We start from the raw sequence: 24,069 nt of genomic DNA, 5'->3' as shown, positions 1-24,069 counted from the left end.
TGTGCCTTAATAGAAGGTCAAAATTACTTAACATAAATCTACATTTTGTAGATGTTAAAGATGATGTGCATATCCTAATAGAATTCCTTAAAAATTGATAGCATTTTACAAAAAATAGTAAGCGTAAAATAATAGCCAAAACTAAACAAACATAAAAAACAAATCACTGACCCATAAATAGCAAAGTTGGACCATAGTTCAACCATGGTTTTAGCCACAACCATCTCTTCTTCTGAAAGATTTCCTTTTGAATAAGGAAATAAGTATATAAGATCATCAGAGTGAGCCACCCCTAAAATATTTACAATGATTGTAGCACCATTATTAATGGCTATTTTACTATTTTAAAATGAATGTTTTCTAGAGAATTGTGACGCAAATAAAAAGTTTATCACTAAGGAGCTTTCACCTCCAGGAAATGGATAATTGACTTCTTCTCCATAGCCAAATTTTGTCAAATGGCCCAAATAGTTCATAGTGTATAGAAAGGTGTCATTATACTTGCTATTTTTTCTAGCTTGTTTCAATGTACAAGCTTTTAAAAGCGTAACACCACAAATCTGAAACAAAAATTAATTTATTGCATAACATTGTCTAACAACAGGTATAGATGTAGTATTTTCTTAAGGCTAAGTTAATTATGAACGAAAAAATGCCTCCTTTTTAATCACCAAGGAGCACCGTGATCTTATTAATCCAATAATTCTTAGTCATTTTCGTAAAAGAATAAAATACATACATCTACAAGGCCAGGAATCATTGCAGTAAAATTTCCCATCTCATTTTGCTGAAAGAATTTATCTTTAAAAACATCACTAATTGCACCGGTCGTGTCTTCGATTCCTAAAACAATCAATTAAGGTGTAAACGAAAATTATAATTTGTGTAGCAATTATTTGGATATTATTAAATAATTTCCAAGGCATTAAATTTAAATAATTAAGCTAACCACTAAATTTTAGAGCCACCTCAGTAAAAAAGTCATCAAGTTGTGGGCGTTTATTGTTGGCTGTTTTCCTTTCCAGTATGTATTCATATATATCTGCAAATGCGGTTGCTATTTAAATGCAAATCAGGACCTTAACAATGGACTTCTAAAACAAACTCTGCCAAGCAGATTCCACCCATTGCTGAGATTATTTCACAAAGAGTGATTTTTTAACTTAAAAGCACACACACACACACAACAAATTTTGAGAAATTTAAAGAATTTTTATGAAGAACTTCCATTAATTCTCCTTCATTTGTGGAGATCATTAAAACCACTTTTTTATTTTATTTTTTTTATTTCAATTTCATATCAACGCGTAATTTTGGATTTACTAAATTTAAAAGATCATAAATAACTTAATATTCAGCTGTTTAATCTTTATTTTGTAAGTAACAAATTCTTCAAGTTGACTGAATGTTGCAGTTAATATTCATTACAGGCAATTTATGTTGAAGAACGTGAATGTTTGTATAGCAATTTATATCAAAAATGGGAGTAATACAGGTAGAGCAGAAAGTGGTCTTTGAACTTGCTTAATAGGTCGTTGGGAAAAGCAAAGCATTAGGAACTTAATAGATCGCTTCCAAACAACTTTAAGAAATCCAGAAAAGAGATGTGACTCCACATTGGAATTTAAAAAGGCCTCAACGTGACTGGATTGCGTATGGAAAAATTTAGAGAACTTTACAACACTAAACCAAATCATCCAAACTTTTTTGCTAGTTGTAAACGTTAAAAGCCAGCAACTTGCCTGAATAACGCTTACAAAGTCTCGAGATTGATTCCTGCCATAAACTTTAACGATCATCTTAATGATCATAGCTTGTGCCTCAAGAATAGTCAAGATTCAGAAAAGGTATAATGCGATTAAGATATCTCTGTGGTGATCAAGAGATCTCTAGTGGATCAAGATAAGTCTGTGGGGTATAATAATATTAATTAGATATTATAAATCTTCTGGCACAGTCATTGGGGTTAGAGATTCCGGTGAGTCGACTATTATCTTCCCCACCTGGTCATGAGTATTTTAGGTCTTAGCTTTACCTGATGAGGAAGGAAGCTTCTCCATATTGCCTAGTGTACTGAATGATCGTGTTATACTATTTTTGTGTCTGTTAAAAAGGTACTCCTGCACATATCTTTACAAACGGAGATCGTGGAGTCTTGATAGGATGCTTTCACCTAGATGATGATAAAAAAGGGAAGATACCTGGAACAGTTTGCCACAATATACCCCAGGAATTCTCCAAGCAAAGATGGGCAACCTGAATCAATCAAGAGAGATTCAGGGAGCCTGTTGAGCGCAATAAAGAGGATCTGGCCTGAAGTAATGTGATAAACTATTCCTGGCCAGTATTCAGCACCTAAAGGTATGTTTTGATGGGTAGCCCAGAAGAGAGAAAATATAAGAGCTGGTTTCGAACTCGCTATTTCCGCATGGGAATCCAGTACGGTAACCACTAAGCTAATCCCTTCCATCTTCCCGCTTATTGCTTTGGTTATGTGAACTGGTGTCCATGATATGCATATTAGCTTTGAGATTCGGTAAAGGCAAAGTTATGTTTAAAATGCAGTAGTACTCATTGTTATTACATACCAGGATATTTGAGATTGGAAAAGTAAAGAAAATAATACAATAATAATAATTATTATTCAAATTTCAATGGTTGATTGGTGCAAAAAGAATTCATTTTCTTAAATATTCGCACACCAGAAATGAAAATGTATTATTTTTGGCCCCAGCCACTTCAATGGTTTGTACTACAATAACGGCCAAATATCCAACTTATTCATGAATAATAATAATGGTTTGCAGATGAGAGAATCATAAGCCTTAAGTATTTAAATTATTTAAAAACTAAGAGAAATTAGAAATGATGATAAGAGTTATAAAATAAGCATATTTACTTCCAAGAAAAAATGTGCCTTCGTGTTTGGTGACTCCAACCATTGTAGGCATCTTATAGAAATTACCAGTTTCAAAGCTAATCTTGGGATCTTCAATTAAAAATTTGTTCTTGCCTGCAGTTTGTATTACAGCATGATTTCCTCCGTTTGTACCTTTGACCGCTTGTCCTTCCATTATTATAACTTCTCCCTATAAATGCACAATTTAATTTTGGCACTTAAATATATAAAGGATATGTATTTATTTTAATGAGTATCACTTGGAAGAAAAATAATTTAAAGAATTGTAATTTATTTCTCATTATTTAAATCTTCGAAAGTAAATTTATTTAAAAGAAGCAAGAGATAATTTACTGCAGTTCCAAATCCACTTAACAGTTTTCATAGAAAATTTTTCCAAAATTCTTGTCAAAACTATTTTCAATTATTGCAAACATCAACAAATTAATAATTACATACAAATGATGTTTATAACATTATTTATAAAAATTATTACTAACCAAGAAAGATGAATGGGCAATGATAATATCGTACGGGGAAGCTTTTCGAAGGCATTCCGAAATCTCTTTAATTTTGGTTGACGTACAGTTGACTTTTTTTGCTATTCTTATCGCATGTTCAACAGGATTGTAATCAACTGCCCAATCACACAGGCCGGATCCACTTTGTATTATAGCTCGCTGGAATAAATCTAGATACAAAGTAATGTCATATACTAGCATTCAACAATTAATATAAACTTAATTTATCTAATTTTCTTTGAACTCTATTGTAAAGCTTATTAATAATCTTAATCTTAATTTTAATCTTATCTATATATCAACCGAAAAGGACATATTTAAATTAATAATAAACTACGTCTATCTGCCATGAAATAAATTTGCGAAGAGGCACTTCATAAATGTTACATTTTTTTAAAAAACCGATGTCACATATAATAATTCTGAAAATGGAATTATACTAAAATCCACAAAAATAACAAAAGCTGTAATACATACCTTTCGTTGCCAGCGGACTGGCCATCAAAAATGAGACAGCTGCTGCACCAGAACTCTGACCAAATATTGTTACTTTGTTAGGATCACCGCAGAATTGTGTTATGTGTTTGTTAACCCATTTGAGAGCTAACAGTTGGTCTAGTAAACCCATATTACCAGCTATACTTTCATCTTGTAAAGAGAGGAATCCTAAATATATAACAATAAATATTTATACCATTTGTGTCAAATATTAAGTTTAATATTTTGTCTAATTTGGAACAATATTTTTTCATTATGCTGTAATTACAAATAAAATAAGTTAACTGTTAGGAGGGACCAAGCCTAATTCTTTCCACAGCTCCTAGGGATCCCCAAAACATCAACATTAAGATAAACCACGGAATGGAAAATTGATTCCTACCCGTATTTTAAAAACCTAAGGGGCTGACTGATGTAATATAGGCGAATTTATCTCCTCTTACTCCTAGAAGAGTGTATCAATAGTATCAAACTTTTGAAAATTAGAAATTGATTATAAATTTTTATCACAACTTATAATAAAATAATATAGTTATAATAAATAACTCGCAGATTTAATATTAATAATGCCAGACTAATTTCTTTTAATACTATTTAGCTCTCTCACTTAAAGATGAAAATTTCAGTGTGGCGATGGATTATTCCTACTCACTCATAATCTCTACACATATACTTTGGTTCTCTTTCTGAATTATAAACTCTCTCTGAACCTTTATTAGCGTTAGTTTCACTCTTACTTTCTAAACTCTCTTTTTTTTCTAGCCTTGTTAAACGTATAAAAGTGAAAATGTACAGAACAAATAGTAATTCAATAAATCAATCGCAAGTTATAATTAAAAATTTTAGATTATTAGATTAAATGATGAGGCGAAGCGATGATTATTACACTCACGCAGCTGGCTTTTATATTCACTGTCAAGGCCAAGGAAGTATAAAGGTTTTTTTTTTAAATCTGGGGTGTCACAACTAGCCTACCGGCTTCCTGCGAGTATGCTGCTTATTACTAAATAATTGCAAGAAAATTGTGTGGTGGATAACATCTATGATAAATTAAAACAAAACTAAAAATCTGGTGAACTTCTCACACTGTCACACACAGCTTTCTCTTACTTCTATTCTAACACATTTTCTTACAATACCTAACATTTAAAAACATATTAAATTCTCACCAACATTATACAGTTTGCATTGAAACCTTTCATTACAAGAAATGTTTCTAGATTAATTTATTAGGTGAAATTCATTATGACAAATTTAAAGTGTATTAAAAAGTTTTTTATTACTCAACAACTCGAGATTTGTAGTAAGAAAATGTCTTTTGAGTGTTTACATCAGATATTTTCAATTAAAGCAGCGTCATGCTGAGATCATTAGCGTCTAGAGCCGTTTTCAGCGCGCTGACGGCCTTCGCATATGATTCTCTCGTTAAAACAACGCTTTACTTACGTTGCTATTACTCAGTAAAATAAAAAAAGAAATTCACTAAATTTACGTACAGAAAACTCTATTATGACTACTACTAAGAATGAAAGTAATTTAACTAAATTAATAAATAAATGTTATCTTAGATTTATAAGTTTACTTAAAAATTTATGTGCCAATCCATTACTACCTTTCAAAATCATGAATATAAGAGCTTTTACTTTACCTAGAGGTCCTAGTCGGTACTGAATAACCACCAGGACAACATCTTGTTCGAGCAGATAATTTGGTGAGAAGTCATGGGCCGAACCAACCCGAAATGAGCCTCCATGAATATAGAACATCACAGCCATATGCACTTTGCATTTTCCTGGAACCTAATGACTCTTTTAAAACTCCTTTTTCAAATAATTGTAGGAAATGAAATAAAGTTTGTAACAGAATAAATTTTTAAAAATATTGAGAATTTGGTGAACTTTCAAACTCTTTAACAAGAAAATCTTAACTTTTTTGTTTAGCCTATCAACTGTCAGCAAAACCTTACTGATCATAATTTAAAGATACCTTTCTTTTTAAAGATCATTTTCCATCATGAAGCCAAATAAACTTTGCAACTTGGGTTACTAATAGGATTACGAAGAATATTTTTAAACTCTCTTGAGCAACAATGGCTGAGGCTGTTTAACTGAATGGGCAGATTAATAAGATATTGATTTTTGAAATTTTAAGTTAGTAAGTTGTGTAGGAGGATATCTTCAGCAAGCTCAGGACGCCATTTACTGCAGTTTACTGTAGAAATAACCAGCAAAATTTCTTCGTTGAACTCATCAAAATCTTTGACTGCTTCGCGGTTTAGATTCGTTAATTAATGTTTATTTCATTTATTGACTCATGATCGCTAATAAAATGTATCTTAGGAGATTCCAGGTTCGGAATATCTAGAAATTATGGAAAAAGAAGTTAGAAGTGCAAGTAAGTAAAGGTGAGAAGTGTTGTAAAGAACATTGTAGACACTTGCAAGAATGTTAGATAGAGAGATTGCTTGCCTAGTCAAAGAGTATATTATTGCAATTCAGAAATAAAATTAATGAAAGGCTGTTTTGCAAATCATACATAAAATATCACAAAAACGAGACAAATCCGTAATTTGAGACAAGTTTTCTTTCAAATTCTAAAAGTGCTATTCTAACTAGAGCAACAAGATAAAACAGTTCAAGTTTATTTACACGACTTTTCTGTAATGAATACAAGATGTTTAAAAAGAGAATCAGTAGCTTCTGCCAAATAGTAGCTTCTATCGTCACTAAAAATGTTTCCAAAGCAGATTTTATTTTGTCTTCACCGCATTTGTCTCAATGTGTCACCGCAAGGCGGTAGCAGCAGCAATTGGTACAGTGAAGTTTTAATTATTATAAAAAGACTGGCTTTTTTCTTTCATTAAGATTTAATCATAATATTTTTCATTCCTATCAATTTTAGTTTACCTACAAAATTTCAACTGCAGATTTCTTTCTTCTCAAATTGAATTTAAGTGTCGCTTTCTCGTATAAATGTTTTCAATTTACATTCAAAAATGATTTATAATTTATTTTGAAAGTAATTTGTACAAATGCTTCTCTGAAACATCAAGATCTTCATCGACCCGATGTTCATAGAGAAAACGTAAAACTTGAGTGGAGTACTCATCAGATTTTACAAGAAGCAGCATTCACGAATAATTTGCAACTGAACCAGTTAAGTCGGTTTTGCTGAACCAGTTAATTTAATCCAGCTATTTTCGGAGTATTTACAGCACTTAATTTTAGTTTTAAAAAAGTATAAATTAAACTAATAGATAAGCAACAAACTATAGTACCTGGTTAGTATAAACATTAAGGTAAAGACAGTCTTCCACATCTTCTCGCCGACTTCTAGCTTCGAGATCATGCATTTCTTCTGATGAAGTAGCTTGAGGACATTTTCTTTTAAACTGTGTAGCATCCAGCTCTCCTTGCCAAGCTGCAGCTGGCTCTGGTTCCTAACAACAAACTACAATTCAATAGTCATCGTTGACGAGAAATATTGTTACATATTTAAATAAATAAATAAATAAAAAAGGATTCGCAATTAACATGATCTCAAATATACTCATCTAGAAAAGTGTAGAGAAATAAATAGTTTTATATTTTTGGTAGTCGAGCAAGGCCCGCAAAGCTAAAATATGTTATACTCGTAGTTCTAGGTTCGATTCTCGGTTTAGGCCTAGGACAGTGCCTTTTTTTTTTTTTAAAAAAAAAGATCATTTTCCATCATCAAGTATCCTCGCTTAATCGAACAATCTTACAAGTACCAATTTTTTTCCTGATAAAACTGATTTATGATAAAATTGAATGAAAAGAATCTCATTGCACATTACACCTGTGAATATTTATAACTTATAGTTGAATTTTTCCCCTGCAAAATGCTTCTCCAGGTATTTCTAAGGAAGTTTGAGGTTAAGCTTCCAAGCAAGTTTTATTTGAGAGCAATATGAGGCCTGATTACTTGATAGTTTATTTACTCAATATGTAACTGTTAGACTGCCTAATTAATGTTTTGACAGATTTGCTTCCTTAGATAATTCTATTGAACTGGTTCTCTCAATTGAAACTTTATTTGAAAAATTTTGATTACGATCATGTGCTCACTCAAAGCTAGTCTACGATTATATATTATAAACTGGATATACCTGAAGCCTTTAAAAAGTAATTTTGTTAGTATTGATATTCAGGCTGTATTTAACTCCTCCTACAATAACTATTAAATATTAATATGTCCGCTTGGTGATTTATTTACAGTTTCATTACAATACTGAAAAGTTGCGAGTGTTGGCGCATTTACGTCTGTTATCTAAAAAGTATCTTCGCTTAATTGTACAATCTCAAAAGTAACAGTTTTTTTTCCTGATAAATACTGTAAATTATGCAAAAGCCATCAATTCGATGATACATACTGTTTGACTGATCCACTTTATCTTCATATAGATCACAATTTTTGTATAAATATAGGTATTGCAATCATTCTTATTGTAGATTTGGTCAAGAAATTTTGAGCATTAACAGCGTGGAACAGATTAATGGCATTCTTCTTTTTGTTGTAAACAGCCTCAACATAAGATCAAATTATTACTTATTTCTTTCTTTAATTAATTATTTCTTATATTACATATTTTTTTATTAATAGTTTTACTATAATTTTTTTTTATAGTTTTAGAATTTCACTTCTGTTTGATTATTTATATAGTAATAATAATAATAATAATAATGATGATAATAATATTGGTAATATAAGAGTATTTTGTTTTCGTATTGCATGAATTGTAAGGTAGGTTGAAGTTTACTTTGATTACTTGTATAACTATCTGTCTGTTTGTATTTACGTAACAACTCATTTGCCATGATCAAAGAAAGTAAAAATCTTTGCGATTCAAAATCCGCCGATGAGAAAGCGATATCTCAACTGACTCACTATTGACATAAATTAAGAATTGCAGAAGGCCAGCAGCCTTCATTTGTTCCACTGAATTGTGGTAAATATTTCTAATTTTAAAAATAACTCATTGGAAAAGCTTAAATAGCGAATAAAATCGCTCGACCTTACACATCTCGCCAGATATAAAGATTTATTAATAATACAGCCTCAAGTACTGCCATTATTTGAATTAGAATGGACACAAGAGTTGAAGAACTCCCTGAATATATGGCCAAATCGTATGTCACCATACAAACAATAATATATAGGAGAGGAGATGATGACATGCCGGTGAGTATCTATTTGGAACAGATCCAAACGGTCATTGTTTTCTTAACAGTTCAAATTATTGCCAAAACGTGCCCTCCCTCTTCTGTAATTTCAGCAGTTGCCCGTTCCTCTACTGCAATGTTTTCCATGGCTTATTTTTAAAATAAACTTTTAATTGTAATTTTTAACTCTTTTATATAACTATGTGATTATAATTTAACAAAGACTATTACTACTATAACTATAATTCAACTTCCACTCCAATTTTCGTATTTCCTATATAAATTGTGAACCTTTTCCAGCTATTTCTTCTAAATTAATTTTTACTCTGATTCTACTTACTCTTTACATAATGATCTCTTTATCAGTGAGAAGTACAAGTATTATTACCGGTTTTATTATAAGTGTTTAAAATATTTTCTTTTTTTAAGTCGACTTGTCGGTATCAGTAGTTGTTCTGGCAATCCGGAAGGAGTCAATATTAAAAGAACGAACTCCTTGATGTAACCTAAAAAATGCTCAATTTTATGTGGTTCATCTGAGGCATTTTCTGGTCTCACTCCATCAGATCTAATATCAAGAGCATTAGATACACTAACATTGGTCAACTCACAAATAATAATAGTTGGCAACTTCTTGTGATTAGCAACTCAGAAAAATCTCTAACGCATCAAAATAATTTCTTTTATTCAACTAGGCATCTTACTGTTCATTTCAACTGTTCAAACTTATGCAAACATTTTACTGTGGATAAGACAAGACTAGGCTTACCATTTGCCCCGTTTTGAAGGTGCGATTGCAAAACTCAAAATTTGGTAAAATATAAATTAAAGAATACTTTTTCATCCTGTAAAGCACATCTGTATTTATAGAAAAGATATATTCAATAACGATTAAAATGTGAAAAGAAAGCGCTAGTTTTGCTGAATTGAAAAACTTTATTTCTTCCATTACACTGTTAACTGTCAATTAGGTTGTACTGATTTATTTAATGCAATTAAAAAAAAAGTATCTTTAAAAAATATTATGCTAATGATAAACATAAACAAGTTTTTAACGTAACTACAGTAATGTCCAGATAAGAGTTATTAATTTAATATTTAACATTTCAATTAACTTTTTTTTTTAAATAAGAAATATACTTTGCTTTTGGGCAGTTTTTTTCTGTCTTACAAAATACAATATAATGCAAATTATTACAAGCTGCTGTTAAGTTTGGAAATATGTCCTGTGGTACTTTTAAGTTTCAGCCGTCATGTTTACTCCGAACAGATGGAGTTGTCTATCCTCAGCACAACTTAGGTTTCCTAGAAATATGTGAGTTATCCAGTCCATATTTTAGTATTTTATTGTGCACGCTTCCAGCTCTTTATTTTGGAAAACTTGCAGCTTATTTATTGCAGTCTTAATAGCGTCCTTGCATACGGAGTAAGAGTAAGACAGTGTTCTGGGTATTGATATATCACTAGAGCTTAGAGCAATTAAGTTCAAAAGTAGCCCATCAGTTAATTAGAAGATTGAGCTGTATGAAATTCAGTGAAATATGTGGATTCCAGGTTTTAGAGTTTGTAAAAATTATGACTAAAAAAATTATTTCTTTTAGGTAATTAGGTTCGTTTTGGTCTTTTCAATTACACAAATATTGCATCGGAGGCGTTACACTTTCTGTTTTGAACAAACTCTCGAAATTGAAAGGAGGAAGTAAAAGTGATAATAAATGTAATTTATCGATATGCAAATTTATTAGAATATGTAAAATTTACAACAACAGTAGTGTTTATCTAAAATATAGACGGTATAGCTTGTTCCATCCCTCTAAGATAACCCTCGGTAAACTACGCGATAGAATTATGAAGAAAGCAAGGAAGAAACAATAATGTGACAAATGGAAAGAATGGTTTTCGAACAGGTTGTTTGCAGTGTGGCACGGAAAATGTTGAAAATTCGCCTAGAGGGGACACCCTCTTCGACCCTTTGGAAATTAGCGAGAATAAATCAAAAAATTACCTAAAGTAAGGTTCAGAGAGATGTGTTAAGGATAAGGTAAGGTATTGTAATACAGGGGTGGCCAACCCAAATGATCTTGGATAGTGGATGTAGTTGAGTTGTGAAGCCCATACACAACTAACTAACAGTTTACACAAACTTGGTAACATCCTTGACTCCATTCAAGTTTACGTGTCAGTCTGAAAGTGGCAATAAGTGCCTGGAAATGGTAATTTACTATAAGCTTGGAGAATTAAGTACTAAACATAATAAAAATATCTAAATCTTCTCCGTCTTTTAATAATATTGACAACAAGTAAAATATTGTTCATTTTTTATTCTGTTAATGGTTTTATTTAGATTTATTTAGTTTATTGACAGTTCAAACCAGAAAAGATGTTGATTTACACTTAAAAAGAAATTTATAACTACACTTTATAGAGCGATAAATTATTAGTCAATTAACTGTTGACAGATGGATAGACGATTCGAGACAGACGGATAATTTTATTAATAGCTATTTGTTCAATTTTAGTTCATTTAGATATGGTTAACACCGGAAGACAAGTATGTTGCTTGATGCATCTGTGTTCTTATCCCAGTCTAATGCCACTTGTAGCACACACAAAACCAACGTGAGCGTAGAACAATAACAAGAACTTTATTTCGTGTTCGTTTGGTGTAATCAGTATTCTTCTCTGTTGCTCTTCTTGCACAGGTCGTTTTGAACTCGTTCATTACACTAAAAACAATATTTTTTTGATCAGCTTGGTCCATCCCTCTAAGATAACCTTCGATAAAAACTACGCGATAGAGTTATGAAGAAAGCAAGGATAAATGCGATAAATGGAAAAGAATGGTTTTCGAACAGGTTGTCTGCAGTGGGCACTGTTATCCGGCAAAAGTTGAAAATACGCTTAGAGGGACATCCTTGGAAATTAGCGAGAATAAATCAAACAATTACCTAAAGTAAGGTTCAGAGAGATGTCTTTAGGATAAGGTAAGGTATTGTAATACAAAGGTGGCCAACCCAAATGTTCTTGTGAGTTAATTTGGAAATTCATTATAAATCTGCGGGCCGCTTATAAAATTACATGTACATCTAATAGACTTTGACCCACTATAAAAACTTTTTGCAGTGAAAATTCAAAACAGAATTAATTATTATTCATAGATAATATAATAATGACAATTATGAGATGGTCGAATATTTAATTAGTGAGATACAAGTTTCTCAACTATTACGCTTATCTCTTGCAAGTCGATCGCAATGCGCGTATTTGCACGACGTAATTGACGTCGCAGGTTTTCATCCGTTAAGTTCACGCATGATTTATGTTTGGAGAATTTCTTTTTCGAAAAAAACAAAAAACGAATTGCAGGTGAAAGTAGATCCAAAAGCGCTGACAACATTTTGTGCCAGATTACTTAAATTAGAAAATGTTTCTTTTGTGAATGTGTTTTAGTTCATTATTACACTGTAAGTCAATCAGTTCCAGTTGGAGATAATAAAACAAATTTTTGTAAAATTATGATGAATATAGCGAGACATAAAATTATTCAAGGCAGCCCACATGCGGCCGGCCAGCGGGTTGGCGATCCCTGGTTAACACCAATAGGACAGCAAAATAGAAATATGAAGGAAATGTAAAATTCCAATACTTTATCACCTTTTATCTCATTTAAAAATAGAGACAGAAAGTTGGAATTTTGCACAATTGTAGTGATAAACGAGTACTATAAATGTACAAATTCATAAATGTATTAATGTTACAATGTAACAGATTGTTGGTTTGCTCACATATGAAAGCTTCTTAAGAGACCCCGACTAAAGACTACTAATTTGTATCATCAGTGTCTGTTCCTGTAATTTTATTGCAATGATATTGCGATTACAATTTCAAGAGAGAGAGAAAAAAAAACAGATAGTAGAAATTTCAAACCTACATGAAATTAATAATTGGTGCTGTCACCATTTTTTATACTCGAGGCTAGTATAAAACATAAAATAGAGAGTTTGCTCGGAAGGTCCCAGAATGGTAGGCCAACAAATAATGAATATTTGAAACTAGGAAAGACAAAAGCAGTGCCCCGTCTGTAGGAGTACAAGGCGAACAGCAGCAGTAAGCAGGGCCAAGCTTACGTCTTGGCGTCCGCAAGGGTAGTATATCTAGCCAGCCAGTTCTGCAGTGCTGTGTGCTAGCAGATATGAAAAAATAAATTCTTTAACGCCAATTTATTCCTTTCTCTTTCTTTTTCGTTATAAATTATTTAAGCAAAAATATTGAGCAAATGAACTAATTAACTTAATGTCAAAATTCCTAAAATTATTTCTTTTGTAAGAATAAATAAAATTTCTGGTTATTGCATATTTTTTTTTCCTGACATTTACTATTATTATATTTGTTCAAAAATTTATTATACAATATAATGAATAAATTATTATTAAAGACCCTAATAATAAATAGAATAAAAAGAAGTTTAGTTTATTCTCCAAAAGACAGAATAAAAAATACTTCAAATAAACATCTACCTTTTAGGAAAAATTAAATAAACATCTATCCTTTAGGAAAAATTAAATAAAGATGATTCTAGTTGAATAAAGATTGCAATACTGCTAACGACTGAAATACAGAAATTATTACATCATAAATTTAATGTTTTATGATGATGCATCATACAATTAATTTAGTGTTTAATTTCAAGGTATTCAGCAATTTATAAATAAAAATCTTTCCCCCAACTTCTCTTTCAAAAAACTGAAATTTTGAGAAAATATATTGTGTAGTCTCACGATGCGTTGAGTACTTACAATTAGACTAACAAAAATAATAAGAAGAGGTAAATTATCTCATAATGTGAAATATTAATGTTAGATTCGAAGACAGAATCAATTCTCATTTTATTTGTAGCGCTTCAGCAGACTTTAGGTATTACCGATTGACCACATCCCACAGCACCTAAAACTGTATCAACGACAAGAGTAGCAAACAAAATTGAATGTATTTTTTACTGTAACATATGGGCTACAAAAACTATTTCGTCCAATTATCCAATTAGATAGGTTTTTTTTAAATGTTAGTTTTTCACGTTAATATATAAGAATAAATCAAAGACTAAGAGAGCAATAAATCTAAAACTATCCCTCATTCAATAATAAAACACAACCCCTGATTGAGAAGAGTACTTTTTTTCGGAAATGATATCCTAAAAAGTATCTTCTCTCGGAAATTCAAATTGAATATTATTATTCAAATGATGTTTAAGAGGTGCGCTAGGCTAAAAGCTCATCAAGTCATTTTAGCCCAATAAGTAGACAAACTACGGTTTGATTACTAATCAGACTAGATTAAAGAGGAATTTATTTAATTGTTAAGTGTTTCAATTATAGGAAATAAGGAAACACTAGCAACAATAACAAAGCGTTTTTTGAAAATTCAAAAATATTAATAAAAATCTCAAATATGCCTACTAAGTCAGTCAAGAAGGTGGTGAATGTGGCTGGAAAGCGTAAAGGGACGGAGAGTGGATCGGTCCCTACCACTAGAAGCATGTTGCGCCAACCGGATGTGAAGGTAGCTATGGAACTGACTGAGGTAAGCACCAACCAAGAAGCAAACAAGGTAAGTGATGAACACATTTACACCAAGGCGAACAAAAGTACAAATGGATACACAAATATGGCATATCAAAGTATGGATTTAGGACCCTTTTATGTTATAGCGGAAAGCACTAACAAGGACAAAAAGGGGCTTTCGAGGGTGCACCCAATGTCAGTTGGGAAACTATTATACGAAAAACACATAGACATTGCCAAAAGTATCGACGGAATTAAAAAGCTCGGCGTAAATAGAATGAGAGTTGAGATGAACAATGGGGTAGCGGCTAACAGATTAGTGAGTTCGCAATTCTAAAGGAAAAGGGGTTCCGAGTATACATACCCAGATATTTATTGCAGAGAAGGGGAGTAATTAGGGATGTAGACACGGATCTGACAGAAGAGGAGATAAAGGAGGTTATGAGGGGCCCATTAGGGGCTGAATACCAGATAATAGAAATCAGAAGATTAAAGCGAAAAGTGATAGACAGGGATACGAAAGAAACAAAATTCGTTCCCACTCGGTCGGTTTTGTTCTCGGTTAGGGGACAGCAGTTACCACAATACGTGTATATACATTACGTAAGATGCGAAGTGCACAATTACGTTCAAAATGTTATACAATGTAAACAGTGTTTACGATTTGGTCACTTTAAAGACCAATGTAAAGGGAATGTAAGATGTGGGAAATGTGGGAATAATCGTGAAGCATCTCAATGTAAAGATAAACACACCTAAATGTGAGAATTGCGGCAGTGCTACTGCCATTTGGCAACAAAAGTGAATATGTGTCCCCAATATAAGAAAGAGAAAACTCTAAAGCAATTAATGGGCGAGAAGAATATCTAATACCTGGACGCAAGAAGATTGCTATCCAGTAACTCGTTTGCCGCCTTAGCGGAAAAACAAGCCCCCACTTTAGATAGTCTAAAAGAATTCCCCTTACTAAATAAACTCGTAGGTGACGATAATAGGCCATTCGCGTCTACCATCTCTTATAAGAGGAAAACCAAAAGAAATAGGTTTGAGGTGTTCCCTAATTTCGATAAAAAATTGATTAACGACCTATTAATTCAACCGGGTACGAGTAAAAGTACACCAGGAGGATTAATTCCTCAAAACCCATACCGCCCTTCAGAGGTAACGAAAACTGCGAAATCCCTTCAACAGGATCCCCATTTAGATATATTATATGAAGCAATATACTCCATTTTAAAGAGTATAAATGGAATAGAATTAAAAATACCTGACGACAAACTGAGATTACTAAGCAAAGATAAAGTGATAAGTTTGAACGAGGCAATGTAAATTTCCAATTGGTTACTGTTATTAAGTAACAAATACTTTTTAACTGTACAGTGTATATAATATCTCATAGTTTTACTTAGTATACTTTCATTTACAACACATGAATAAATTAAAAATACTACAATGGAACGCAAGATCAGCCGTTTCCAATAAAGGCAGCTTGGAAATCTGTCTAGGCGATGAAAAAATAAATGTAGCTATATTAAGCGAAACTTGGTTTAAGCCAAAGTCAATTATAAAATTTACACATTTTAATATAGTGAGAAACGACAGAATGGACGGAAAGGGCGGTACAGCGATACTAATTAAAAAAACCTAAATTACTCTTCGACACCTTCAAATAAGACGGTCTAGAGTAGGTTTTCTCAACGCCGTCCTCTTATTTATAGTTTCTTGATTAAATGAATTTGTTACAAGAATCTATGTTGAACAAAAATACATAGCTGCTTGAGACCTACATATTCAGATGACTCTCAATCAACTTTTAGCTTGTTTGGGCACCCACAGGTGAATATTTTTATTTCTTTTTGTCCTGTAGCGGTTTCTCTATTTCAGCAAAATGAGCAGGCTAGGTAGATCTGAGGTAGTAACAACGCGAACGATATAACGACATATGAAAAAAAAAACAATTATAGGCCTGCCAAAGCTGCGATCAAACCATAAAATAAAACGGAATACTGAAAGTAGACGAGTCTAAGTGATTGTCAAAGACTCAAGATACTCAATAGTAATTTCTAAATATTACATAAATTGAAACTGATTTGAACTGCGGTCACCAACCTTGACTTCAATTAATTTATTTTTTGCGAACGTTAAATAAGCAATGATGTAGCTTTACTACAATAATAAAATGAACTTCTAGCGTTCTCACCATTATTATTGTATCATCCGTAAACAGCCTCAAGACCTTACCATTCAGAGATACACACAATATATTATAAATAAATATTAATAATCAAGAGGCAGAAATACGAGGTGTGTTCAAAAAATAAGGTGAATTTTCATTTTTCTCAAAAAATATTTATTTATTCATCGATTTTTATTTTGTCTCCTTCAAAGTAGTCCCCCTCAGATATACTACATTTGTGCCAGCGTTTTTTCCAATCCTCGAAACAGTTCTGATATGCACTTTTTGGTATGTCCTTGAGCACTTTCAGCGATTCGGTTTTTATCTCCTCAATCGTCGCAAAACGCCGTCCTTTCATGGGTCTCTTCAATCTTGGGAACAGGAAAAAGTCGCAGGGCGCCAAATCTGGTGAATACGGTGGCTGAGGCATGATAATGTCATTCAACAATTCCTGAGCGATGCTCATGCGACGTTTTTTTTGATCAAAATTCAGCAATTTTAGAACGAACTTCGCTGCCACACGCTTCATGCTCAAAATTGCAGGACATGTGCCAACCGATATGCCGACAACCTCAGCAACTACTCTTAATTGTGATTCGACGATTCTTCATAACGATTTTCTTTACTTTCTCAACATTTTCATCGGTTGTTGATGTGCTGGGGCGTCCAGGGCGAGCGTCGTCATTCACATCTTCTCGACCTTCTGTGAAAAGCTTGTACCACTTGTAAACATTTTTTTTGACACAGAGTACTCTCACCGTACGCCACTGTCAACATTTTAAGTGTTTTTGAGCACTTAATTCCATTTTTTACACAAAATTTGATGCAAATTCGTTGATCCATTTTTGTCGACAGAAGAAAATCGCCGAACTCGCAAAACACTTGTCTTATTTATGCCTCTCATATACAAACTAAACATGCTATATAGCTACAACTTTGAAAATATGTTCGAGACAAGTGTACCAACATACAAAAAAAACAATCGAAATTCGAATGTATGTAGCCCGCGAAATTTGAAAATTCACCTTATTTTTTGAACACACCTCGTACAATCCTTGATAAACTCCAGCTGAACAGGACAATATTATTTTTACGCCATATTTTTTTAAGCCTAAGATTTGCTTTCAGCCGTGAAGATAACTTTCAAACAATTTGATAGCAATATACTTGAAAGCAGTAGTCAATCATTTATACTGACAAGAGCTGACCGTGAATATAAGTCAAATTTAGCTTTTAAGTGGCTACTTATCTCTTGGCTAATTTACAAAAAGCTATACACATATTTTTCCTGCTACGTAGATTCTACATCATAGCTCAGAAGAAATGAGCCTAATTTTGAAGTGCTAGCCATTAATATATTATAGCTACTTGTACTATTTGTAACTACTTTATCAGTAGATAAACTGTGTGTGTTTTTTGTCCAAAGTATACAATTAACAAATAAAACTTTGATTTAAAATAAAAAAAGGACTTGACTTTGAAAAAACTTTGAATTTGATTTGTTTTGATAAAAGTTAGTTTTATAGATACCAAAAGTAAATTTTCTACCTGAGATATTTGCTAACCATGACAAGATGTCTATCTAATTGAGACAATAGCAGTAAAGTGATAACATTCAATCAAGTATTATGGCACTTAACTTAAGTGATATTTATTGCCAGCCTTCACCTCAGAAAGAATAAAAGTCCATACATTCACTTTGCTTATGCGTTACTTTCAATTGAATTCAGCTTCTTGAATGATCCCATTATTGGCAGAGGGGAGTCGAACAAATAAAAATGCTAACGATTGGCTTTTATTAAAAGTAGCTATAACATATTAGTGATTAGCCCTTCAAAATTAGGCTCATTTCTTCTGAGCTATGATGTAGAATCTACGTAGCAGTTCTCTGAAGCTAGAGCTGTAGGTAGCTGTTTCAAGAGTTTCCATTGTATTAGATATAATATAAATGTTTCTTATAACAAGCGCACTAAAAGTGCTAATGCATTTCCAAATTTAAATTGAATCCTCTTATACTGTGTTTTTGAATGAGTTTTCAATGAACTCTTGCCCCAACGTAAGATTATATCTAGCTGATCTGAGTCACTTTAGTTTGTAGAAAAAAGCTTGTTATTATCTTGTTGGATCAATTTACTTCTCTAATTTCTGTCCATTCTTTTTGGTGACTGATTTATAGTTTCAATAGGATGAAAAAATAATTGCCATTTCAGTCGAGTAAAATTTATTTTGCCGGGCTTTCGACCTAGGGACTAGGTCATCTTCAGGGCTAGTTTACAAAGTAACACACTGAGAGTGACACACTCAGTCCATGAACAGACAAGCCAGAAGACACACCAACCCCGAAATGTAAAAGTATTACTTTCTAAACTAGCCCTGAAGATGACCTAGTCCCTAAGTCGAAAGCTCGGCAAAATAAATTTTACTCGACTGAAATGGCAATTATTTTTTCATCCTATTCTCTAATTTCGATTAAATTAGCATGTGCTGCTATCTATCTTAAAGAATAAAAACGATACCATTTTTAAGAGTAAAAATCACTTATTCAATTTAACAATTCTACTACAGATAAAGGTAATTATCCATTTTAAAACTTTAATGTAGGAATCATTCATTTTTATCTTGATGGATAGAATTAAATTAAAGAAAACGAATCACCTATAATGGAAAAACTTGGCTATATGGAAAGAGTCCTTATTTAGGCGTTTTTAAAGTAAAACTTTCACCACGAGATCCATTCTACGAAGGTCCTCTTTGAGGGAGCATGAAAGAAAAATTTTACTCGTTTTAATATTTCGTAATATTAGCGATAAGTGAAATACTAGGTACGGAAAATCAAGTTTAATAACGCTGTAGATGACATCAAAACAAGAAGTTGAAAAAAAAAGCTTACATTATTTTTCATATACATAATTTCATTTCTTTAACAGTTTCCATGCTTGTAAATTAAAAGATATGTCTAAAAAACCAAACAAATAAACAAGAACCAAACATCAGAATAACAGTTATGTTAACGGCAAAATAATTAGGAATCAATATGGACCTCTTGCTATCCATGACCTATGTACGGTCGCTGCTGCGTTTGATCCCCACTCAAATGTCAATTGCAAAAAAGAAAATTCGTTTTTCCAATAAACATAATCAGTTGTTTGACTTTACCTTTGTCAAATGTTAAACGTTAATATCAGTTAAATATTCAAGTTAATTAATTCGATTCGTAATTAATAAATAACAAATTATTATAAACTGTAGGTATTTATTTATTTGCTTCATTATTTTTAATTTAATATTTCATTAAATAGATAGATAAATTAATTTAAATAAATCTTGTCATAAGAAGTGAATACAGTACTCACGAGCAATTGTTTTCTGACATGGCAATTGCCGTTCTTCAAGAGTTGTGATTAAATAATGAAAGATTAAAAAAATTGACCAACTCAGAAACAGTTAACTTAATGAATCACATTGTAAATTAGATCAAAAAATTACTAAGACTGAATAAATCTATTTTTAGCAACCCTAACTACGGGCGTCGTGAGGAGTGGCAGATTGGGGCAGCTGCTAGATCTGGAAAAATTCACAAATATAAAAAATATAAATAAAAGAAAAACGAAGAGCTTACAAAAGGAAGATCATAATGGTGCGAAAGTTTAAAATCTGTCATTGCTTGAAATTAAAGGAGATAAAAATTTTTTCAAGCAGCTAATGTACTCATACGACTACAAAGCAACCTCTTACAACTCAAACTGGATGTAAAAATGCACGTCCCAGAAGAAGTTTTAAAGCCAAGAAACTTTCTATTATATTTTCATTAACAAGTTAAAGATATCAATTTGAAAAAAAAAATTATAACAATTAAAGAGGATGCTGTTGAAACAAATAATCGTAATGTTTAACAAATTAAATTTGTAAGAAGGTCTTATTTAATGAAACAATCAAACTTTAATTGGACTAGAATTTTATGAGAGAGCATTGAGCCTCGGTTATTTTAAATATTACACGGAATTAACTACTTCTAAACAGGACAAACTGTCAGTTTGAATTTCCTTTAGAGAAACCGTGTATCGTTTGAAACATTCTGGCCTGAGGGCGGCATCCAGCAATGTGGTTCTGGATTTAGACGTGACGCAAGGATCGTCATCTCCGACTAATTACTTCAGGCCGGAGTTTGGCCCTTGAACTGCTATTGGAATTTGATAAACGCCTTAAGATGAGGGTGACTGAGCGTTTTTTAAGGGTTGAATGCTACCCATTTACACGATTTCATGAGGCAGCCAGGCTTCAATAGTGTCAATCAGTGGTTATCCAATGGCCCATTTTATTTTTAGTGTCAAGTCTCATTTTTTGTTTGTGGCAATGAAAAAATATAAATATTTTCAAAATTCAAAGTACTCCACAGATGTTAGTTAGATAATTGACAGATAATACGACAATAATCGAGTAAATATAAAATAAATGCCTCTCCAAAATTTAACCCATTCTCTAAAGTATCTATTAACTTCATACTATATCAATGCACACATTAATGGGTTTCCTTCTGCACGACAGTGCAAAACATAAGCGTTGTTTTTAAATACGCTAACCTAACTATATTATTTATTTGAGGGCACTTCAATATTTTTGGTAAACTTTTCATTTAAATTAAAATAATTTCAATAAGATAAAGTCAGGTGAATGTCAAGGCACTTTTAATTCCTGGATTTTTTAGTGTAAATGTCTTAATGACTTAGAAACTTGAGGTCAAAGTATTTTAAGTACTTGAAAATGAGAAGATCAATTTTTACGAGGATGTAGATTGTGGAGGCAGAGGGAGTCTGTGTAATTGAATGTTCGATCAAAAGCAAAATCAATACGGAATCAGGAGGTTGCAAGATAAAAAAAAAAAAAAATTGAGTCTTATCAGACCTTGATGACTCCACCAGGTATGGTCCTGTTTCCGAACATTGATAAAGATGTAACGAGCTACACACTACGTAATTTACCGCTAAAAAAGAAACCTACGAAAGAAAGTGATAAGAAATGTGAAATATGTTGCAAAAGATATGATGATTAAGGTTAACATTAAAAATTAACATTTGGCAATCCTACCATCACTAAACTTACCAATAATTGTTTAAGATGGACTAAAGGCCATTCTGTGTCAAAGCGAGAGTTTGATTAGTATATATTAATCTAGGTTTCAAGATACCTTCAATAGAAGCATACATTTTTTTGAAAGTATAGAACAAGAATTAAGGACAAGATCTTTAATTACGCGACTCTCTATTGAAATAAGAAAAATCTATAGATTAGGTAAGGCAGGATATCATCTTTGAAGGCAATGCATTGTTTCTCTGGGAGAAAGGTGTAACCTTAGAGGCGAAGGTCCTTAAAGAAAGATAGCTTCATTTGAAAATATGTATTTTCGGTCAAACTCATTTTACGAAATTCTGCATGAAAAGTTGAAAATTGAATCCTAATTAGAAAAGTTTTCATTTCGAAGTTGCCCAAATGTTTATTTAATAGATGTCTACCATAGCGGAAAGCAGAGTAATTGAAAAATAAACAATGAAAACCATGAAGGGCATGAGAAAGATGACTATATACTGAAGAGGAGTCGGAAACACCGTAAATAAATAAGAAAAATCTGCGGGTGAGACTAATATTCGGTTCTTCACGGACAGCAGGCGATTGACAAGGCTCTGAGATATTCTAGTAAGAAACAACTAGCCGTATTGCTATCAATCCACAGGAGTGATGAATACTGTCTCAGTTTTCTTCTAGCGAACGAGTATGATGATGTGGTGACGCGAAATGGTGCTTCGTTGGTTACAATGACTTTTTAAACTCATATTCTTACAAGAAACTCATATTCTTTGATAGGGTAACAATTACTGGTCTGCCGGCTTATCTAGGCGGACATGCTACTTTGGCCAATATTATTCAATTACATCCTTACCCAGATACCAAATCTGTGTTGCCTGTAGTGAGCCAGGTGACAAAGAACGCTCCACTGCTACGCTTATGCCAGATCAGATTCCTTGTCTTAGGGGAGGAAACGGATTCCTTTTCTGAGATTGTACTTTCCAGGATACATACAAAGCACAAGGAGACAGGAGTGCCTTTTTCTCTAGTTTCCTGCCTCCATTCCTGAGGTAACTTGTGATTACCTACTTCTAGCTGGATGTTTTTATCTAGCGCTCCGATTCTTCTTTTAGAGATGAGGAGAGGAAACATTAGGCAGCATTCGCCTGCGTTCCGTTTATCCAAATTTCCCGCAATCAAATCTGTGGGTAAGGATAGCAATGTTAACACAGAGTCATAGTAAAATGGGTTTCTTTATTTACGACTTGAAACTCACGTGAGAGGGAAAAAACCCAAGTGTTTAGAACATCCCCCAGACAGTTCCCAATGCCAAACGAGTGTTATCTGTGAACTTCTGATTTTCTCACGCTATCTTTTTATTTTTAGTGGCACGGTTACTGAAATGTATTCAAAATATTGCATTTTCCATGAGTCCAGCTGCTTTGTACAGAAGATAACACTAGGTGCTTACTGATTCTCGCAGAACGTAAAGATGTTACGCTTGGAAGATGTACACATATTGAAATATTCTGGCCGGCCTGCGATTCGAGTTTGGGAAGGCTACAGAAACTCTGTCATTAAATATAAAGCTAGAATTACTTAGAACTCGTCAAAGTAAAGAATATCATTATGTATCTTCCCCCTAATATCAAAAGTAACCACCAAAATTCCTGTAAAAATGAAATTTCTGATTAAATACAATAATAAATGACGCATAAAATGAAATATTGAATGAATGGCTATGTCCACATGAATGTTGTTGACGTGCATACAATAGAGAGTAATTGGTCACCCTAATCTGAGACTCACCGTTTTATTACAAACGCAAATAGTATCGTGTTAGCCAAAACAATATACTCCATTGAGGGCCAAAATACGTCCGCTTGTTTGTTGGAAGTTGGTGCAAATATTAAAATACAAAGCGAAATAATAAAATTAGAGAGAAAAATAATCATTTATTATTATTATTCATGAAATGGTGGATAATCTCAAAACCCAGTAATGATAACATTTAGGGTTTTTATGTAAATTAGAAAAGGTTTTTACTAGAAATATCTTAAAAGAACTTTTTATGCCAGTTAAAGCCTGCTGAAGAAATTGTTAAGTGATTTCTTAATTTATAGTTAGAATTTATGCAAAGAAATCTTAGTGTAAGTAATAACAATAATGA

The 24,069-nt window shown here is 32.4% G+C and overlaps 1 protein-coding gene across 3 annotated transcripts in view; it reads right to left on the bottom strand.

The window, feature by feature from the left end:
• Positions 1 to 24,069, bottom strand: part of LOC141455550 (juvenile hormone esterase-like) — a 42,049-nt gene that overhangs the window by 6,552 nt on the left and 11,428 nt on the right. Inside the window, exons 1-10 of one of the 3 annotated variants that reach the window (XM_074130668.1) lie at positions 22,774 to 23,101; positions 7,196 to 7,357; positions 5,567 to 5,717; positions 3,898 to 4,086; positions 3,400 to 3,590; positions 2,900 to 3,089; positions 950 to 1,042; positions 740 to 843; positions 410 to 560; positions 172 to 292 (exon numbers count right to left, since the gene is read on the bottom strand). In XM_074130668.1, the coding sequence (XP_073986769.1) occupies positions 172 to 292; positions 410 to 560; positions 740 to 843; positions 950 to 1,042; positions 2,900 to 3,089; positions 3,400 to 3,590; positions 3,898 to 4,086; positions 5,567 to 5,717; positions 7,196 to 7,270 (1,265 nt within the window). In that variant the 5' untranslated portion in view covers positions 7,271 to 7,357; positions 22,774 to 23,101. Of the gene's footprint in view, positions 1 to 171; positions 293 to 409; positions 561 to 739; positions 844 to 949; positions 1,043 to 2,899; positions 3,090 to 3,399; positions 3,591 to 3,897; positions 4,087 to 5,566; positions 5,718 to 7,195; positions 7,369 to 22,773; positions 23,102 to 24,069 lie in introns of those variants that run through there. The other 2 variants (XM_074130665.1, XM_074130666.1) reach the window with 2 other exon arrangements.

This window comes from Rhodnius prolixus, unplaced genomic scaffold, assembly GCF_049639745.1.
Source record: "Rhodnius prolixus isolate KJV_2025 unplaced genomic scaffold, Rpr scaffold_4, whole genome shotgun sequence".
Taxonomy (NCBI): Eukaryota; Metazoa; Arthropoda; class Insecta; order Hemiptera; family Reduviidae; genus Rhodnius; species Rhodnius prolixus.
The sequence above is the reverse complement of the archived record's forward strand: the minus strand, read 5'-3'. Positions and strand labels throughout refer to the sequence as shown.